At 37.4% G+C, this 21,484-nt stretch overlaps 1 protein-coding gene across 2 annotated transcripts in view; it reads left to right on the top strand.

Annotated features, from left to right (window-relative positions):
* Positions 1-1,588: 1,588 nt before the first annotated feature.
* NUP54 (nucleoporin 54) overlaps positions 1,589-21,484 on the top strand; it is a 44,999-nt gene continuing 25,103 nt past the window's right edge. For both annotated transcript variants that reach the window (XR_006341751.1, XM_043906437.1), the window contains exons 1-8: positions 1,589-1,758; positions 5,329-5,412; positions 5,504-5,653; positions 13,514-13,740; positions 15,242-15,429; positions 16,136-16,332; positions 18,039-18,093; positions 18,510-18,603. Coding sequence is in view for 1 of the 2 variants with exons in the window: in XM_043906437.1 (XP_043762372.1) it covers positions 1,692-1,758; positions 5,329-5,412; positions 5,504-5,653; positions 13,514-13,740; positions 15,242-15,429; positions 16,136-16,332; positions 18,039-18,093; positions 18,510-18,603 (1,062 nt within the window). In the remaining variant the exon portion in view is untranslated. The remainder of the gene's footprint in view (positions 1,759-5,328; positions 5,413-5,503; positions 5,654-13,513; positions 13,741-15,241; positions 15,430-16,135; positions 16,333-18,038; positions 18,094-18,509; positions 18,604-21,484) is intronic.

Consider the following 21,484-nt stretch of genomic DNA (forward strand, 5'->3'; position numbering starts at 1 on the left):
TTAATTTTTCCTTATCTTCCTCCCAAGTTCCAATGTCATCACAGTAGCTGGCTGTACAAGCCAGGAACCAGGGACTCCTGCTGGACTCCTGCTTGCCTGCCTCTCCACACCCATCAATCATTAAGCCCACCTGCTCTTCGGTCTCCATTCCTGTTGTCCTCATCCATATACCAGTGTTAACACTGAGACTCCTGGAATGACCACTTTTAGAATTATTTAATTACTCACTTACATTTTCGAAACCTGTAATGGGTTTTATATGGCAAAGTTTTCCGCCATCCCATCTCCTTGCCACCCAATTCATCTTCTCAGAAAACCAGTTACTCATTTTTAAACACGTATCTTTCCAGGCATATTTTATACAAATATGTGTAATTACATATTCTAGCCCTCTTTCTCCCCACCGAAATTGTAGCATACCATATTCAAGGTATTGTGTGTAGGTAATTTATCTTTGAGATCTTTCTTTTCAGTACACAGAGCTTTACTGTTCCTATTGTATCGCTGAATAGTATTCCTTTGTATGAATGCAACTATTTAGGCAAAACACTGTTTCCAATCATTTGTTATTATAAACTGTTGTAACAGATAACCTTGTATTCCATTAATTTTGCCAAATAATTTACAAGATAAATTCCTGGAAGTAGCATTGCTAGGTCCAAAAACAATTTTAATAGACATATGGCTTTTTTGTTGGTTTTATTTGTATTAAAGTTACAAAAGCACATAGATTTAAGAATCACATAATTCTACAAAATCTCCACCAAGAATTCTTTTTTTTTTTCCCACCAAGAATTCTTTTCTCCCTCTATTCTCTTTTTCTAATTTAAATTTATTTTTAATTGGAGGGTAACTGCCTTACAATGTTGTGGTTTCTGCCATACATCAACATGAATCAGTCCTAAGCACTGCTATGTTCCCTCCCTCTTGAACTTTCCTCCCACCCTACCTACCAAAAATTCTACAAAACAAAAAACCCTAAATTCTCAGAGGCACTTCTTTCTGCCTTTTTCTCCCCCCGCCCCACCCCCAGTATTACCCCATAACTTTAAGTGACCTGGTGCTTGGTGAATGTTCCAATGACTCTCCAAGGGCGTCCTGGGTAGCTCAAATAGTAAAGAATCTGCCTGCAATGCTGAAGACGTGGGTTCGACCCCTGGGTCCGATCTCTGGGTCGGGAATCCCCTGGAGAAGGGCATGGCAACCCACTCCAGTATTCTTGCCTGGAGAATTCCACGGGCTGAGGAGCCTAGCGGCCGACAGTCCATGGGGTCGCAGAGTCGGATGCGACTTTCACTTTCCACTACAGAAAAGGACGGTTTAGCTTTCTTTCCTACCCTGTCTTCATTAGACACTGGCATTCAGCCTGCTTGCACATCTTTCCCAAGGGGGCCTTCCTAGAGCCGTTTTTTAAAGGCTCTCGGGCGACAGGTCACAGCAAGCTTCCCTGCATCTGAGCTAGGCTGTGCAGCTCCCCGCCACGTGAAGCCACAGGGCTCCCGGAAGCTAGCCGGGCCGGGGGCGTTCCCTCTCCACGTCCACCCCCTACGCCTTTCCAGCATTCCGGCCTGTATGGCTAGGCCAGAAAAGAGGCGGAACTCCCTGATCTGGAGGCGGTTTCCTCGCCGGATTGAAAAGCGGAGTGCACCGAGTGTCGCGGGAGCAGCACCTTGGTCCCTTGCTCCCGCGACATGGCCTTCAACTTTGGTACTCCGTCTGGCACTTCAGGTACCGCTGCAGCCACCGCGGCTCCCGCGGGTGAGTGACTTCCCCGGACCTTCTCCGGGCGAGGAGGGGAGGTCTTCGGTCCGGCCCTTCGGTCCGAGACTCTTCGGCTTGGGGATCCTGGGGTCTCCTGCCCGCGCGGAGACTTTGGGGGCTTCGGAAAAGGGCGGGCGGCAGCCGAGTGGGCGACGGCGGCTCCTGAGGAGGCCGCGGGAGGGATGGGGGCCCAACCCGGTGCTCGCTCGCGCGCGCGGGGCCCCACAGGCCCCTCTCCTCCTAGGGTGCGTTTCCCGCCATCCGGGAGTCGGGCTCAGAGAGACCCGAGGCGGCTTCTGTCACCCTTTGCCAGAGACCCGTCCTCCCTCCCCTCCCCGCCGCAGCCTCCAGGACTTGCGCGAACTCTTCGCGGGTTTCCCGCTGCGGGATTCGGCGAGGATCCGGCTGGGGAGCCTGAAGCGCTGCCCTGCAGCTCCCTCGGCCCTGGCCCTTTAGCTTCTCGCTGCGGGACTGCAGGCTTCTGCCCCTTCCTCCTGTCCCCGCCTCCTCCTCGGCTTTCTTAACTCAGGTTGGAGCAAAGTCAGGGTTTGTCTTTGTTCACTTCTGTGAAACCTCCTGCAGACTCTTCTAATCCTTATCTTGCTTTCTTTTTCTTCTTTTTTCTTCCCCCTCTCCCCTTTTAAAATTCTGTTTGTTTCTTTGCCTGCACGCCTATCAGGATTTGGTGGGCTTGAGACTGCCAACTCCACCGCCAGTGGGTTTAATTTTGGGGGTTTCGGATTAACTGCTAATCCTGCAGTGAACTTTAATATTGGGAATTTCGGTGTTTCTACCACCTCGGCGACTCCGTTCAATTTTGGTAACAGTCTGGCAAGTGCAGGTAGATATGCGGGTCGTCTGTGTAACGAATGTTGGGAGCTGGAGTCCAAGAATATTTTGTGGTTCCAGAGTTTGAGAAAGAACAGCAACTTGTCTAATAAGAAAAGAAAAATCATTTCCTAACGTCGAATCAAAAACATTTGTATTAAGTTTTGACTCTTAAAAGATTTGGTTTGGGGAAGTCTTGCAAGTTATTATATAATATTCCTTTGTTAAATTTGCATTTGATTGAGTAGATTTGAGTGATTTGAAATTGGAGTGGATTTTTATTTTGAGTGGAATACGTCTTCCAAATTATTAAATATCTCTTTTCAAAATATAAGTTCAACAGTCAGGCCCATTTTCCTGGAATTCTTGGACTCCTGCGGTCATTTTTTTTCCATTTTTCCTGCATCTTTCATTGGAAATTCATTTGATTGTCTTTGTGTTTCCTGAGAGAAACAAATCTTATACGAACAGCAGCAACCTGTCTTGTTTTTTTTAATCTGTATAATAATAATAATGTCTTTCTTTAATAAACTGAGCAGATTAGGATACATTTCTGTAAGATACTGTAATTACAGTAAGAATCCCCAGTTCTTTACTGGATTTTTTGAGAAATGACCAGAGCAGTTTAATTTATCTTCAGATAGCACTGACTTCTAAAATGTAGGCTAGACATCTTTGCACTAAAAAAGATAATTATGAAGATTTTATATCCATATGGATCATTTCAAGCTCATTGAAAATTCTGCAAAACACAAACTATGTGTGTCTATATATATATATATGAAAAAATTTTAAGTAGGTCTCTGTACCTAGCATACAATGACCCTATAGAAAAGTCTTGTTCTTCAGCTGCTCGTATATGAATTTATTGTTCATATTCTCTAACATGCCACTTATGCCCATGCCAATTATATGCATTTGGTAAGCATGATTTATTCCCTAAGACCTATTTGAAAGTCTGGCATTTTGTGCAGTCACTTGTTACTGCAATGTGAATATGACCTTGGCATTTGATTTGAAAACATTTTGAAGAATACTTGAGTATTCCAAAGATTAAACAATCCGTTATCATTAGGGTATATTTAAAGTGGTCACATATCACTGTTTTTGGTATGTTTACTTTTCCTTCTTTGCTTAAAATTGGCACTGGGTAAAACAGAAACATTATTCTGAAATTTGTGTTTCCAAACAAACCCACCCAGCTCGTAACTCAACAATAAATAAACCAGTTGGTATTTGCTTGATTTCGTGTTCATTTGGAGTTGTCACTGTTAAGTTTTGAGTTGTGATAACTGTTTTAACTACTTCTACGTATCTTCATTAACTTAGTTTTCAGCAAAGGATTGGTTGAAATTCTTGTATACTTTTTAAATTTTATATCTTAGCAGACCCATTATTATTAATAAATATTTTTCATGTTATGGAGCATGTCAAGATACCAGTGCTTTTATCGTATAGCCAATTCAGAGTAGTTTTTCTGTAACACTTAGAAGTAATGAAAAAGATTAGGAACAATATTTAGTACTTTAGGTGATTTTTATCAAAATGTTTGCAGTTTGCAGTACCACAGTAGAATCTACAAGTAAATAGAGTATTTGGTTGTGCCTGGATGCAACATGTAGTCTATTCTTGAATAATTTTCCCAGTTAGAATCATGTAATGACTATCAATGGGCTGTGGGTTTTTTTCCTTTTTGTATCTCTTACATTACAATATTAATGAATCTCTGTCTCTTATGCCAGAAATATATGAGACTGAAAGTTAGAATCCCAGAAAGTCTGCAGTGTAACTCAGAGAGGACTAATGGTTCAAACATCTGTTTTAAAAGGCTTTTTTGGCATCTCTTTGGTAATCAGAGACTGACAGTAAGGGGAGAAAAAGCAATTTTATATTGGCTAGCATTCCACTCCACTCGTATGTCAAGTTGCATCGGTAAAGATTAGTTTTGTCTTTAGATTTATCTGAAAATGAAATTTGTGTATCTGTCAGTTCCCAAACTGTGGTGCAGGGTCTGGTGATGGCTCTGCTCTCCTTTGAGGCCACTACAGCCTTTGATTTTTTTTTTTCCTTATCTCTTCAAGAAGTAACGTTCTTGTTGTATAAAAGTCATTATATTGGGATGTTTAATTTGAAAAGTTGCTTAGTCTTGATGGAGACTAAGTAGAAATGTAAGTTAGAATATAAATTAATTCACCAAAACCAAGGTTGCAAACTGGCAACACAGTCTGCTGATATGATGTTTATCACACTGTCTTAAAAATATTTGAATTAGTTGCAAAAAGTCAGTTGAATTCGGGTTTTAAATGATGTAAATTTCACATTAAAAAATCTAAATTTTTCTATTTCTCTTGGGGAAAATGAGAACACATATAACACTACTCAACTACCATTCTCCTGTAGCAGTCATCTGCTGGAATTTAGGAACTGCTGCCATTTAGAAAAACTGCCCACATTGATCAGTTCCACCAGTCAGTAAACACCTAGCCTGTTTCATTAATATTAACAGCCTGTGTCTTGTAGACATTTGTTCCTGCTCTAAAAGTACAGTCATTTTAGTATTTGTTACACAAACATTAACCAAATAGGCTTAACATGTTTTCTCAGCCATAACTTAATCACCTCTTTAGTTGAAAGGTATATATTGCCTTGTGGCAAATACTTACAAAATTTAGAAAAGAAATTACCTCGTATGTATTCAAAAATTCTTCATTTCTATTTTATTTATGCTTTTTTAATTAGGTGGGTTTGGAGGATTTGGGACAACGTCTACCACAGCGGGTTCTGCATTCAGCTTTTCTACTCCAGCTAACACAGGCACTACTGGTAAGAAGATATAATGTATCATTTGTAGAAGAAAATGAGCTACAGATCAGCTATCTTTTTTAACTTAAAATTGCTCATTTTTCATTCAAAGGATTCTTTGGCAGTACTCAGAACAAAGGTTTTGGATTTGGGACTGGTTTTGGCACGACAACTGGAACTAGTACTGGCTTAGGTACTGGTCTGGGGACCGGACTTGGATTTGGAGGATTTAATACGCAGCAGCAGCAGCAGCAACAGACGAGTAAGTACAAGAGGTTTTCATTTTCAGATATGAAACCATGACCATATAATATCATTTAGTGCACTGTTCAAAACATTTGAGTAGATACCTTTTTTTTTTGGAGGAGTTATAAATATCATATTCCACAGGATTCCAAAAGCTATTTCTCATGTTCAAATATAGTGATAGCAACTAGGGGAAAGACAGATTGGCATGATTATGATTATAAGACCTCTGTGTTTAGTGCCATTCTATTAAAGTTTTTGTTGTTGGTAAAAACACATGCATGTAAAGCTGCACAGAAATACAGCTTCACAAATTGTATATAAGATGAATGACCTTTGTAGCCACTGGCCCATGTCAGGAGGTGGACTGCTAACCAGGCACTTCAGAAACCCTCCACATTCTTCTCCTAGTCATTTCCCCATCAAAGGAAATAGTTTTGCCTTTTATGTTGATCACTTCCTTACTTTTCTTTATGGTTTTGTTACTCAAGTGTGTGAACAGTAGTGTTCACTTTCATTTGTCTTAAATCTCTGTAAGTCCCCCTTTTTAGTTTTCTTTTTTATTTTTCAATTTGTTGATGAAATCAGATCATTTATCCTATAGAAGTTGACAGTCAGGACTTTATGATTGCATTCCTTTTGTATAGTTAATATACCTTTGTCCTCTGTATTTCTTGTAAATTGGGTTGGATCTAAGGGGTTATTTATATTGATCACTCAGTTTTTTATTTGTTTGCAAGACTACTTTATAAATAGTGTTGTATTTTTTTTTTTTATCAAGAGGAATATAATATCGGATTGTCTCCATTTTCTGTGATGTTACCAGTGGCCATTGGTGATGATTACCAAGGTCCATTAATTCATTAGGGGTTGCCAAATGGTATTATTCCAACTGTGTGCTTCCTTTTCCGTTTATTGGTTGAAATAACTTCTGTAAAGAGAAACTTCTCCTCATCTACAATTTGAATAATTCTTCTCCTTTATTCTTAGCTTTCAAAATAAAGATTTGGTTCCCTATCCTTCTTCAGAGGTAACCTTTTTTTTAAATGTCAGGAACTGAAGTATTTAAATTATTTGATATTTTTCAGTCCATTGCTGTTTTCCATATAGATGTTTAAATTGTTCCATCTTTAGCCAGTGTAAACCTCTTAAGGTTGGTTCCCAAGTCATGTTGGTACACAAGTGTAGAATTAGTCTTTGATAGCTTCCTTACTAGCTGATGTGGCAGTATGTTCCAGGGTTATCCTGTATGTATGTATGTATGTATGTATGCTTATATGCTTAGTCATTTGGCTGTGTCCGACTCTTTGCGACTCCACGGACTGTAGCCCACCAGGCTCCTCTGTCCGTGAAATTCTCCAAGCAAGGATACTGGAGTGGGTAGCCATTACTTTCTCCAGGAAATCTTCCTGACCCAGGGATTGAACCTGGGTCTCCTGCATTGTAGGCAGATTCTTTACAACTGAGCCACCAGGGAAGCCCTTTATCTTGTATGGATTAGTATATTTAATTATCACAAGAACTCTATGAAATAGAACTCTCTATTACCTCCATTTTATAGATGGAGAGAGGTAACTGAGAGAATTGTGCCTTGTCCATAGTCTTCTGAGATGTACAGGGAAACAGATTCAGGTTCCTTGGCTTCCTCTGGAATGCTCCTTTTGCTTTTCTGCAGTTTGCTACCTCCTAAAATTACTTCTGTTTCATTTTTCTTAGGTGACTCGATTGATTGGCTAGAATTCACCTACTCAGTCATTGGAAGCTTAGTAACTTATTAAACATGAATTTCAATAATTATTAACCAATAAAATGAAGAAAATAGAATTTTTCATTCTTGTGTTATAAGAAAGTAATATATCTTTCTCATTCTCCTCCTGCAACAATATGAAGTTAGATGGAAATTCAAATAGTTAAGAAAAAGAAAGGAAAAATGAAGGTTTTCCTTTGTTTCTTGACATGAAGTCTCTTCAACTATGTTATTATAGTTACACTTATTTTTCTTTGGAAAAATGGGAGTTTGAATCTGGTGCTGTTCATTTTCAGAATGAAAAGGGTTCATTCTCCTTTAAGTGTGTGTTGTTATGTCAAGACTCTGGGTATATAAGGTATATATACTGGGTTTATAAGGTTGCTCATAATCTCTAGGGAGATAGAATAGCAAACTTTCAATTAGGTTGTCTAATAAACATTCAGTTACAAAAAATAGATGTGTGAAAGCACTAAAATACATACAAAGTGCTTTGGAATGTAGAGGAAAAGTCGAATCTTAAGGGACTTAGATGGTTGGATAAAGTCAGAAAAGGATATTCTAGGCAGAGGGACTAACACGACAAAGGCATGAAAGCCTGGCACAGTGTGGTGAATTTGGGGCCTGCTGTTGTAAGGAGTTTGAGTTTACTCCACAAAGATTGTGAAGCTTTTGCATCATTTTTAAAAACTCCTATTTGTATGAGGCACTTGCTGTCTGATATACCTAATCTCGGTTATCTGCTGACTTCCTGGACAGGACCTCTTATTCATTGAACACTTTGGCAGTTGGTTCTGAGTTTTGGTGCATGGCTCAGTCAGTAAAGCATCTGCCTGCAGTCCAGGAGATCTGGGTTCAATTCCTGGATCGGGACGTTCCCCTGGAGAAGGAAACGGCAACCCACTCCACTATTCTTGCCTGGAGAATCCCATGGACCAAGGAGTCTGGCAGGCTATAATTTATGGCATCGCAAGAGTTGGATACGATTTAGCGCTATCTTCTTCTGAGTTGTGCTTTTTGACTTGTGCTGTCAATCTGAGTTATTTTAGCATTCACATACCTATGTACGCAGACAGTCATGCCATCTACCTTTTATTCCGAAGACCTTCATTTCACTTTAGCCACAAATCTTACCTTGGACTTTGGCAACATCTGCCTGCTGCTGCTAAGTCGCTTCAGTTGTGTCTGACTCTGTGCAACCCCATAGACGGCAGCCCACCAGGCTCCGCCATCCCTGGGATTCTCCAGGCAAGAACACTGGAGTGGGTTGCCATTTCCTTCTCCGATGTGTGAAAGTGAAGTCGCTCAGTCGTGTCCGACTCGTAGCGACCCCATGGACTGCAGCCTACCAGGCTTCTCCGTCCATGGGATTTTTCAGACAAGAGTACTGGAGTGGGGTGCCTTTGCCTTCTTTGTTGGCAACATCTGAAACTGTTCTAATTCCATAATTCACTAATGTAAACATCCCACAACCTTTGCTTTTTAAGCCTACCTTTTCAACTACTTTCAACATAGCTGTTCTTAGACCTTGTTTTGATTTTTAGACCACTGACACTTTCTACACTTCAATCAGCTCCTTCACTGTTCTTTCTAACTAGCGTAAGAGTCCTTGTCCTTCCATTTCAGTCACTCTTACCAAGACGCTAAACCTGCTTATCCTTGTATCATGTTTCCCTGAAAGAACAACCTGAAGCCTGTGTAAGCCTGGTATCTATCTAGATACCGCTGGAGAAAATCATACAGTACAGGAGATTGAATAGTACCTCCAGATTCTTAACCACCAACCCAAGTTGGGCCCTCAACATTGCTTGGTAATCCGGTGAAGTTTCTATTCTCCTGCTTTCTATAAGTTATTTTAAGCCTTTATTCTCTTTAAATCTCAAATTTCTCTGTTCTCGCTTTTAGCAGATGGCCTTGACCTCTACTTCAAAGAGAAAATAGAAGCCCTCATTGTAATTCCTTCAGCTGCCCATTGCCAAACCTAGTTTATCTATCTCCCTCTGTATCCATTCTTTTCTCTTTTCGCCTGTGCTTTGGATCTCATATCCTCCCACCTTCTGGGGCCGCATGTGCTGTGGATTATTTTTCCCAGCAACCCATTGCCCCATTCCACCTTTTACTCCCCACCAAAAAAAGTCTTCAGCTTCTCTATCCAAGGATTATTCTCATCCACATTTAAATAGTCTGCAATTTCTTTTTTCTTTAAACAGTGAAAACAAAACAACTTTTATTTCACATCTTTCTTCGGCTGTTGCTGCCTATCACTCTCTTCTGCCCTTCATAATCTACTTGGAACAGATGTGAAAGAATGGGATCCCCTGCTGCTATCTTCAGTTACCTCTTAGACTACACTGGTTTCTAAATTTTTTCTTTACCCAATCAAGTGTGTGTAAGTTGATCAGTTGTGTCTGACTCTTTGCAGCCTCCTGGACTGTAACCCACCAGGTTCCTCTGTCCATGGAACTCTTCAGGCAATAATACTGGAGTGGGTATTATATCCCCTTCTCCAGGGGATCTTCTTGACCCAGGGATCGAACCCTGGTCTCCCACATTGCAGGCAGATTCTTTGCCATCTGAGCCATCAGGGAAGCCAAATCAAGTAATTAAGGTCATTAATCTCTCAAATCCACTGAACGTCCACTGTTCTTGAACTGTGAAAAAGTCTAACATATAAAAATAGAATAGTAAAATGACCCCATAGTCTACCAAATAGATTGAACAAAAATCAGAATCTACCACATTTGCTCTCTCTCCTCCTTCCTCGTCTGTTGTTTTTTTTTTTTTAATTGCTGAAGTACTTTAAAGCAAACCTCAAACATATCATTTCACTCTTATTTTACTGCTTTACTGTACTTTTCTCTTTAAAACCATGGAGTCATTCCAACTCACAGCTCCTTGGTATCATCTAATACCCGGCCTTAATCAGATTCCCCATATGTCTCAGTAAAGTTTTCCTCAATTGGCTTGTTCAAATCATGATCCAAACAGAGCCACACATTTACTTTCTTGTTATGTCTGCTAGTATAGAGAATTCTTTTCAGTATAGATAATTTCTTACTTAAGGTTTCTTTTTTTTTTTTTTAACCTGGCTCGTGAATTGTTGAAGAAATTGAACCAGTTGTGCTGTGAAATATCCCTTATTCTAGATTTCTGTTTCCTTGTAGAATCATTTAACTTTATGCCTCAAATTTCTGGTGAATGAAGTTAGCTTTTAGGTACTTTATTAGACTTAAGTTTGACTTTTTAGCATGAATATTCTGCAGGTGTGCTGTGTGCTTCCTGTTAAGAGGCTGTCTGCTTTAGAGATGCTAAGATTGACCAGTTGGTTCAGGTGGTGAGGCTAACCTATAAAGTTCCCCATCATTCTTTAACCTAATGGTTTCGTTAACTGATGGCTATTGCCTCAATCAGTTACTTTATCAGGAGTTGCAGAATGGTGACTTTCTAATTGTGCCCTGTCTTCCACACTGAAATTCTTCTGTAAAAGGAGTTTTTCTTCATCCCTTTCCCCCCCAAGACTGCTTGGTCACCCTGAAATAGAATTTGTATAGGAAAGGCATAATAAATTCTTTCTTTTTAATTGATAGTATTTGTAAGAAGTTTTTGGTTCCTGATTATTTCCGGTGGTATCCAAGAAGTTGAGAGTTTTCTAAATTTTTTACTTTTAAAAATTATCATTTTGAATGCATGAGATTAATAAATTGAATATGTTTGAGTTGGTTACATTCATTATTCTTTTTGATGCTGAGATTGGCACATTTTTGGCCAGTGTGAGCCCTCAGCTTCAGTGATGGTCTGGTCTTTTTTTCCCTCCTACCCTGTTGTTTAGTAGTCCGTATTCTTTTTGCCAGCTCATCTTCCCCTCTTTGACACAGAGATTTGCACGTGCTGTTACTCTTTGCTGCTGCCCCTGGCCTGGCTGACTACTTCTTTTAGACCTTAGCTGAAGAACCTTCTCTAGACCTTCTCTTGACCCTTCTGCTCCAGTCTTGATTAGCTACCTCATTTAGGACTCTCAGAGCCTCTACTTCTTTGAAGCACTTATCACAACTGTGAATATTTGTTTGATACGCTCAGCTTGTTTAAAGAACCAGTCTTGTTTACCACCATATCCTTAGTTTTTGCCTCTCTGTCTGACACTTAGGAATATTCAATAAATAACTGTTGAATGAATACATGGTGCAACAATGAATGAAAGTATGTATTAACATATATGTATGATATATAAAAGCAGGAGAGACTGTATTGTCAGGAAATCTAAGGGAGAATAGTTTTCAAGGAGGATATGTATTCCATGAAAGTTGGAAGATTTTCAATAGCATGAGGCTCTGCCCTGAAAAGATAGAATGGTATGAGAAGTCTAGTATGGTAAGGCTTTGAAATAATCTATTAGATTTTGTTATTTGTGTTTCTCAAATGCCTACTTGAGTAGACTAGTGTGGTTGGAATCCAATGTGAAGTGTAAATTAGTAAAGATGATAGTTTGCTAATATTACTTAAAAAACTGAAGATGATAAAGCATGGGAATTTTTTGTTGGAGGCTACAAAGTGAGCTTATAGTAAATCAATATTCAAGTCTTCTGGCTTCTAGTCCACTTCTTTACCATTTTCATAAATGCCCATTTGGGAATTAATAATACTCATGTGGAGGGTAACAGCAGCCTCTCTTTAGCCCTATAGAAGCCCCATTGGCCTTGTGGTACTTACAGTCTTAAGAGCTGAAAGAAAACTTAAATGTCATCTAATATAGTGGTCCTAAAACTTGGGCCATTTTGGTATTCATGATTTTTCTTTTCTCTAATACTATTTGTATTATTGTTAAATAATTTTCTTTAAATCAATTTACTTTTAAACATTAAATGTGTTTATTTTGAAAGAAAAGTTAATACTACTGCTATAAATGGAAAACCTGTATCACTTCCTATAAAGAAACAATAATTGAACTTAAGTCCACAGAAAATATAATAGTGTTAATTCTAGCTTGATACCTTTGCTTAAGCTCTTGAGTCTTAGATTTGTTCTCCCTCTTGTTAAAAAGTGAGATAAGCAGATGACATGAGATGACAATTATATATATATAATTAATTAAAAGAGAAGTTTTTGTTATATGATTTGCTGCATTTAGTGATTCAACTATTGCTTGACATCTATAGTTTCATGTACCAAAGTTATTTACTTATCTAGCACTTTGGAAATTTAACAACTCAGCCCTTCTTTAAATTTTAACACAGGATAAGTGACTTGTCCAAAGTTAACACAGCCAACTAAAGCTTTAGCTTAGGATTTGCCCATTTGTTGATTTTTTTTCACTATATATTTATTTGCACTAAGAAAAGGAAATTGTTTATTAAGCTGATATTACATAATGTTGATATAATATTCTTTTTGCTTATTTTGTGTCCTCCAATTTATATATAGTGTATAAATATAACAGTAGTAAATGTCATTTAATTCTGCAACTTCACAGACTTTAACCTTTTTTTGGTGTGGGTCTAGTATTAATATCATGAATCTAATTTGTGTCTAATGGAACTGGCTGCATTAAGATGATATTATATATGCCAGTTTGACTTTATAAAGATTGTCCTAGCATATTAGTTTTATATTATTGCCGTAGCTAAGTGTCACAAGCTTTGTAACTTAAAACATAAAGTAGTATGTTAAAACATAAAGTAGCTCTGGAGATCAGAAAACCAGAAATAAGTTTCACTGAGCAAAAATCAAGGCACTGAGAAGACTGCATTACTTTTGGAGGCTCTAGGGGAGAACCCATTCCCTTGCCTTGTCCAGCTTCTGGAGTCCACATTTCTTGGCTTATAGCCCCTTTCCCCATCTTCGAAGTTAGCAGCATAGCATCTGCAAATCTCACTTTGACTCTGACCTTCCTCTTCCCTTTTAAGGACGCTTATATTATGTTGAACTCAATCTGATAATCCAGGATAGTCTCAGCTTAATTAATTGAATCATATCTGCAAAGTCTCTTTCTCTGTGCAAGGTAACATATTTACAGGTTCTGGGGATTAAGATGTGTATCTTTTGGGGCAAGGTGGCGGGGTTTATTCTGTTGACTGTATCTAGGATCTGAATTGATTGATTAAAAAAAAAACTAATTTGGGGGTAAACTTTTAGCGTTAGGTGGTCTCTTCAGTCAGCCTACACACGCTCCTGCCCAGTCCAACCAGCTGATAAATACTGCAAGTGCCCTTTCTGCTCCAACACTACTGGGAGATGAGAGAGATGCTATTTTGGCAAAATGGAATCAACTACAAGCCTTTTGGGGAACAGGAAAAGGATATTTCAACAATAACATTCCACCCGTGGAATTCACACTAGAAAATCCCTTTTGCCGGTTTAAGGTATTGATACTGCTTTTGATCATCACTTGAAGAGTGTATGAGAGAATGTGATATTTGGATTAAAATAATACTAAGGAAACAATTGCTTGGTTTTTTTTTTAGTATTCATTGAACATGGTACAGTAACACTTTTGTTTTAAAAGTACAGCAATATAAAATTGAGATAAAATTGAGTAATTTCTTACATATGTGTGATTGAGATGACTAGGATATGACTGAAGAAAAGTGTGACTAGAGAGTCATTTTTAACAGGAAAAAATGTTAAATGGTCTGCTTGGCACTTATAAAGGGGAGACCTAAAACTAGAATTTAGCTGGATGCAAAAGCCATTACAACAATATGGTCCATTTTCTTTGTTCTGATTCCATGCCTACCAAACAACTTTTTTGTTTGAATTTAACTTCTTAGACATTCTGCTCATCAGTCAATGAGAGTATTTAGGTCCACTTGGTGAGGTATTAAAAAATTAACGTATTCAGTTTATGTGGCAATCTAGAAGAAATTTTAATTTCACTCTCTAGGTTTATGTTGTTCCTGGCTAAGAAAGTTTCTCTTTATAATTATGTGACCTTATGGCACAGATTGGTGGAAGGAATCATTCCATATTCCCATATTCTTCAAGTTTTGTTGGCCTATGTCAGCCTCTTAAACCTAATCATTGTGTGTATAAGCCAGTGTTTGGAATTACAAGGCTGAAAATTAGACCTTTGAACATGGCTAAATAACAAAAAGGGACCAACCTATCTTGTTTTAATACTAAGAGATATATAGTAGACATAGGTTGAATATAACAATTTAATTTTTTTCTTTTATAATTGCTATATTAATATACATATGGTAAAATGCATAGTGAAGTAATCTAAAGTGAGTTTAGATTCTTTTTTAAAAATTGCATTATAAATGATGACAAAAGACTTCGGTCTAAAAGAATAATTCTTTAGAAAGATATAGTTTGTCATATTTAATGTTATGTAAACAGCTAACCTGTTCTATATTACATGAAACCATAAAATAATGTAGACATTCTTTGTAGCATTTATAAGTTGACGGTGTTATTATGGTACTTTAAAAGTATAATTTAGTAAATCATTTCTTTATATATCTTTAAACTTTGCTTAAGATTCCATGAGTCAGATAGATAGTAAAAAGTAAGTTACATTTTGATCTATGACTTTGGCAGTCATTTTTATTGCATGCAGAGTTGTTTCCACAGTGTTCAGAACACCCAACAATGGGTTTCAGTTTTTCAGAGGAGAAAGCTATTTAGTTACTCTGTAGGAGAGAAAATTTTGATTCCTCTATGTTATTCTTGGGTAAAAAAGTTTCCCTTTGTAATCTTGTGACCTCCTAGGGCACAGAGTGGCGGAAAGAATCATTACATAGTTCCTTCATTACTAGACATTAAGCTATTTTTCCCATTTTAGTAGATAGTAAGCTGTTAATATTAAACACTTGATTTGAGATCTGTACATGTTTTTGATATTGTTTTGTCATTCCACAGGCTGTAGGTTATAGTTGCATGCCCAATAATAAAGATGAAGATGGGCTAGTGGTTTTAGTTTTCAACAAAAAAGAAACAGATATTCGAAGCCAGCAGCAGCAATTGGTAGAATCATTGCATAAAGTTTTGGGAGGAAACCAGACCCTTACTGTAAATGTAGAGGGTATTAAAACATTGCCAGATGATCAGTAAGTATACATTAAATGTACTCTATGTTTCTGTGTACCTTGGTTTAAAGAGAGTGATCAACACAACAAAAACAGTTTTTGTTGTTAAAGCACAAATTAAATCTCAAAACAGAATGTTATTTCTCAGCTAGTGATTCTTCAGTGTTTATAAAAACATTTATTTAAAAGTCTTTTTCTTAATCTTGGGTTTCTTAATTTATTAGATGCTAATAATTTCTTAGATTTTTCATTTAGAAACAGGAGGAAACATTAATCGTGGCTGTGCAAATCAGGGTCCACAAAGATGTTATTGCAATGTTTTAACTGATTACTGTTCATGTCCATTCATGGATAAATATTATTAACTTCCCTTGTCCTGTGTATAATTGTCATACTTAGTGGCAAGACATTTGCTTTAGAACATTTTGGGTTAGAAGAATTATTAGTGAGATATAGTAACTGAAATCAGATTTTACTTTTTGTTCTATAAACTGCAATGAAGCAACCTGTTAAGTTTCAGCAGAATCTCCAAAGTACTTCTTGATTTTGGTGGGGAAAAAAAATTAAAATAGGACTTGCACCTAAGCATACCTTTACAGATAATATCTTATTTGTCTGTCTCATTTCTGAATTCAGCTAGCACCCTTCTAAAATCACATAGTGCGTTAATATTTGTGGCTGTGAGTTATATGCTCTGTATTTTATAACTTGGTTATATTTCCTCCAGGACAGAAGTTGTCATTTACGTTGTTGAGCGTTCTCCAAATGGTACTTCAAGAAGAGTTCCAGCTACAACACTATATGCCCATTTTGAACAAACCAATATTAAAACACAATTACAGCAACTTGGTGTAACCCTTTCTATGACTAGGACAGAGCTCTCTCCCGCACAGATCAAACAGCTTTTGCAGAATCCTCCTGCTGGTATGTCTCCAGAGTCATGGAGTTGAGGAAATGAAAAGTTCGGAAATACATGCCTCCTCTATTTTGGGAGCTGTTGCTTGGTTATTAATGAAACCAGTGTCAGCCTATCACATTTGCTTATTTGGAACATAGGTTTGAATGTTCTTATTGTACTTCTTCATTTATTTAATTTTTTGTATTGTATAGCTAATTATGTTTGTTAGAAATTTTGTTGGGCAATGATGAACTAAAGAAAAATAGCCCATAATCCATCTACCCAAAGATAATTCAGTCTTAATATTTTATTTTTGTCTAGCTTATCTCTTATTTTAACTGAGTATTCAAGTAAAACCTGAATGTGTTCTCACCGTAAAAGATTCCAGATGGCATATCTCAGTTGACTGAGTGACAGATCTTTACCTCTCTTCCACAGAAGTAACTACTACTAATAATTTATTGAACTTTATCAATCCTTTATCTGTGATTTTAATGTAAGCATTTCTGTCTATATTTATATATGAAGTCCTTGAAAAAGGAATTCTGAACTACACATTTACTACAGCCTGCCTTTTTGCTTATAGTATTCTTTAATGCTTTCATGTCAGTACATAAAGATAAATCTTACTCTTTTTAAAAAACTGCGTGGGATACTGTGGATATACCTTACTGTATTTAACCTCTAGGCTATTTCTACCTTTGCTCTATTATAAACTATGTAACGGTTAATCTCCTTGTATACTTGTCTTAAAACACACAGGAATGTATTTTTTTTAGAGTAGATCCCCAGTAGTGAAATTTTCAAGTCAAGATTATGTCTACAGTCGGCCCTCTGTATCCGGGGGCTCCACATCTGCAGGCTCCACATCTGCACCTTCAACTAACCACAGGTCCAAAACAGGGAATAAATTTTAGGAAGTTCCAAAAAACAAAACCTGAATTGCTGCACCTTGGCAGCTATTTTCATAGCATTTCATTGTATTAGGTATTATAAGTAACCCACAAGTGATTTAAAGTGTATGGTAGGATGGGTGTAGGTTATATGCAAATATTATTAATACTGTGCCCTTTCTTACAAGGGACTTGAGCATCCCCAGGGAGGGGGGTGGGTCCTGAACCCCACCCTCTGCAGATACCAGAGGGTCGGCAGTACTTTAAGTATTGTTGTTAGGTACTGCCAAATTGCCCTCCAGAGCAAGTTCAGCCCTTTACATTCATAATAGGAATGTATTACTTTTTCTCACATCTTTTATTTTTCTAATGTTTCCTCATTCTGCTCTGTTTTTGCCAATAATGGAGATAATCAGTCTTTTTAATTTTTCCACTCTGTTGGCAAAAAGTTAATACTTAATTTCATTTGCATTTCACTATTACTAAAGTTGACCAGCTTTTTGTATATTAGCCACATTTATAATATTTGTGAATTACCTATTCATGTTCTTTGCCCATTTTCTATTAAATTTTTTGTCTTTATGATTTAGAGGAGCTCTTCCTATATTCTGGAGATTAATCTATTATCCTATTATAGATACTTGCTTTTGAGGTACTTTTTTTTTTTTTTAAGCTTTATCCTACAAAACAATTTTTTGTTCTTGTTACGGTCGTATTTGACAATCATTTTTCATTATAGATTTTAGGTTTTGTGTCTCACTTTAGGAGGGCCTTTCACATAAATTTTATAAAAATGGGAAATAGTTCCTTTTAGAAAAAACATTTCTTTTTTATGGTAGGTGTTGATCCTATTATCTGGGAACAAGCCAAGGTGGATAACCCTGATTCTGAAAAGTAAGTGTATCTTCATCTTGTTTTTATATACAAACTAATATTTACTACCAGGGAAGCAGATGCAAGCTGTTAACTATAATTCTTACACTTAAAGTGAGTTTATCTTCATTTTCATTCCTTTTTAAAGAATGTTGATTATAATCAGGCCGCATCATGTGGTGAAAAGATTAAAATCTGAGTCACAGTGCCCTAATTATATATTTGCATTTAATACTGCAGTTTTTGACCACACTGTATTTCCTCACTCATAAAATTAGGTTGGATGAAATCTCTGGGGTGTAACACTTGATTTCATAGTCATAGATCTGCCTTTCAACCCTAGAAGTGTGAATTACAGGAATGTTATGGAAACCTTACCTTGTATTTTGTAATAATACAGGCTTTGATCTGAAAATTGACCGTTTGTGTTTCTTCAGGTTAATTCCTGTGCCAATGGTGGGTTTCAAAGAGCTGCTTCGAAGACTGAAGGCTCAGGACCAGATGACGAAGCAGCATCAGACCAGATTAGATGTGAGAATCCAGCTGCGTTCTTGGCCCTGGGAGTGGTAGAGGGGTTCCAGACCTTTGTTCTTCCCATGTGTTTTAGTTACTGTTTTGTCTTACGAGAAACAATGTAGTGTATACTGCAAATTAACAATTATACTTTTATACAACTTATTTATTTATAGAGCCTCCAAAAATCATGTAAATCTGATTTAACAATGAGTTTAGAATTGTTGACTTTAGCAAATAAATTAGACTTATGGATTCTCTGGCTGGAATTGAAAAGATTATTTTATTAAACACTTATTTATGGGGCCTTATGAAAATGAGGGCTACAATTATGATTGTGTTGTCATAGTGCATTATAATGGTAGGTTAATGAAGCAAATTTTAAGTTACTAAATGCTTAAATCTTAACATTTTATAAAGTAGACTTTTGTAATCAAATGCCTAAAGGTTCTAGAGGTCACCTCCAAGTCCTCTTATGTGGAACTCCTAATTATATATTCAGACTATTTGAGTAATGAAACACTTCTGTTTTATGAAGCAACGCATTTCTTTGTCAGCTCACTTTGATTGATGCTGGTCTCTTTCTTACATTGACTCAAAATCTGTCTTATTATAATTTATATCCATTTTCTCAGGCATGCTTTGTAGGTAACCACTATGTTCCTATGTCATCCCTATAGATATTTGAAAATCATGATCATTTTTTCTTTTTAGTATTTTCTCTGGCTAAAAATTCCAACATGGTTTTTGAATGTTACATGATACCCAGGCCTTATCTTAGACTAGGTACACTGAATTTATTGGCATCACTTTTAAAATGAGTTGTGCATAGTACTATAAATGGGGTGTGACCAAAGTTCTTGAAAGTAAGGACAAAGACACTATTATTTGTGCTTATTTTTGTCAGTTTTGCTAGAAGTTTGTCAATTTTATTGATCTTTTCAAAGAACAAGTTCTTGGTTTTATTTTTTTTTTTCTAGTTTTGTTTACAGTTTCATAAATTTTGGCTCTTAACCATTTCCTTTATTCTACTGCTTTGGGTTTATTTTTTTCTTTTTCTAGTTTCTTAAGATAGCAGCTTAGGGTATTGAGATTTCTAACAAAGACATTTGATGCTATTAATTTTCTTCTAAGTACTGCTTTACCTGAATCCCCCAAATTTTGATAATGTTGTATTTGTCATCTTTGATTCATAAAAAAAATTTTTAATTTGTCTGTGTCGGGCCCCAGTTGCGCACACAGGATCTTCCGTCTTCCTTGAGGCATGCGTGATCTTTAGTTTTGGCATGTGAACTCTTAGTTGCATCATGTGGGACCTGGTTCCCTGACCAGGGATCGAACCCAGGCCTCCTGCATGGGGAGCTCGGAGTCTTAACCGTTGGACCACCAGGGAGGTGCCATTAAAAATATTTTTTATTTCCCTTGATGGTTCTATCTGACTATTGTGGTTTTTGACTAATAGATTATTTAGAAGTATGTTTCATTTTCAAATGTTTGGAGATTTTCCTTTTATTCTGTTGTTATCTAGTCTTAACTCTGTTATGGTCAGAGAACTTTGTATGATTTCAGTTAACTTTGTAAAGGGTTTAACCCATAGGCCTATGAAAAGAATGTGTATTCTGCCATTCTAGGGGTCTTCTGTTGGTGTCAGTGAGATCCAGTTGATAGATTGCTCAGTTCTTGTAAGCTCTTGTTGATATTTTACTAATTATTTGGTTTTTTTAAATTAATTTACTTTTGGTTGTGCCAAGTCTTCACTGCTATGTGGGCTTCTCCAGTTGCAGAGAGCGAGGGCTGCCCTCTAGTTTTGCGGTATGTGCCCTTCTCACTGCAGTGACTTCTCTTGCGGTGGCAGGCCCCAGTAGCTGCAGCACATGGGCTCAATAGTTGCGGCCCCTGGGCTCTCAAGCACAGGCTTAACAGCTGTGGGGCACAGGCTTGGTTGCTCCGTGGAATGTGGGATCCTTTCAGATCAGGGATTAAACCCATATCTCTTGCATTGGCAAGCGGATTCTTAACCACTGAACCACCAGGGAAGCCCTACAAGTTCTTTAAGAGGAGGGTTGAAGTCTCCAGCTGTAGTTATAGATTTGTCTTTTTTCCTTTCACATGTTTTAGAAGGTTTGCTGTTAGGTACATATGTATCTAGGATTGTTATATTTTCTTGGCATATACCATAATGTTCTTCTTTATGCTTAGCAATTATCTTTGCTTGGAAGTAAGCTTTCTCTGATAGCAAATTAAGCCACTCTAGCTTTCTTTTGATTAGTGATTTTGTATCTTTTCCATCCTTCTACTTTTAACTTACCTTTATCATGTTTGAAGTAAGTTTTTTGTAGATAGCATAAAATTTAGATTTAGGCCTATAATCTTACTGTTAACTGTTCGCTCTGTTTTTCTTTCCTCTTTTTTGTTTTCTTCTGGGTTATTTGGACATTTTTTAATATTCTGTTTTTAATTGACTGTCATTTCACCTATCATTTGTTTTAGTGATTGGTTGAGGATAGATCTCACTGGGGTGTGTGGTGATGATTTTGTCCCCCAGGACACGTTGGCAGTATCTGGAGACTTGTTTGGTTGTTGCGGCTGCCCTAGGGTGGTGGCTGTGGTGGTGGTGGGTGCTACAGTTATCTAGCAGGTAGAAGCCAGGATTCTGATCAACATCCTGCAGTGTACAGAACAGTACCACTGCAGTGAAGAATTATCTGGCCCAAATTAATAGTGTTAAAAGTGAGAAACTCTTCTCTATATACCATAATGTATCTCCTTGCACCAGAGGTAATAGGTTTTTCTTGGAGTTATCAGCATGATGCCCACTTCTAGGTTTGGGGCTGTGTTGAAACCAAACTGAGGGCAAAATAATGGTAAACTCACCGCTAGTTCAGTGGTACTTCACATT

This window comes from Cervus elaphus, chromosome 6, assembly GCF_910594005.1.
Source record: "Cervus elaphus chromosome 6, mCerEla1.1, whole genome shotgun sequence".
NCBI classification, from domain to species: domain Eukaryota; kingdom Metazoa; phylum Chordata; class Mammalia; order Artiodactyla; family Cervidae; genus Cervus; species Cervus elaphus.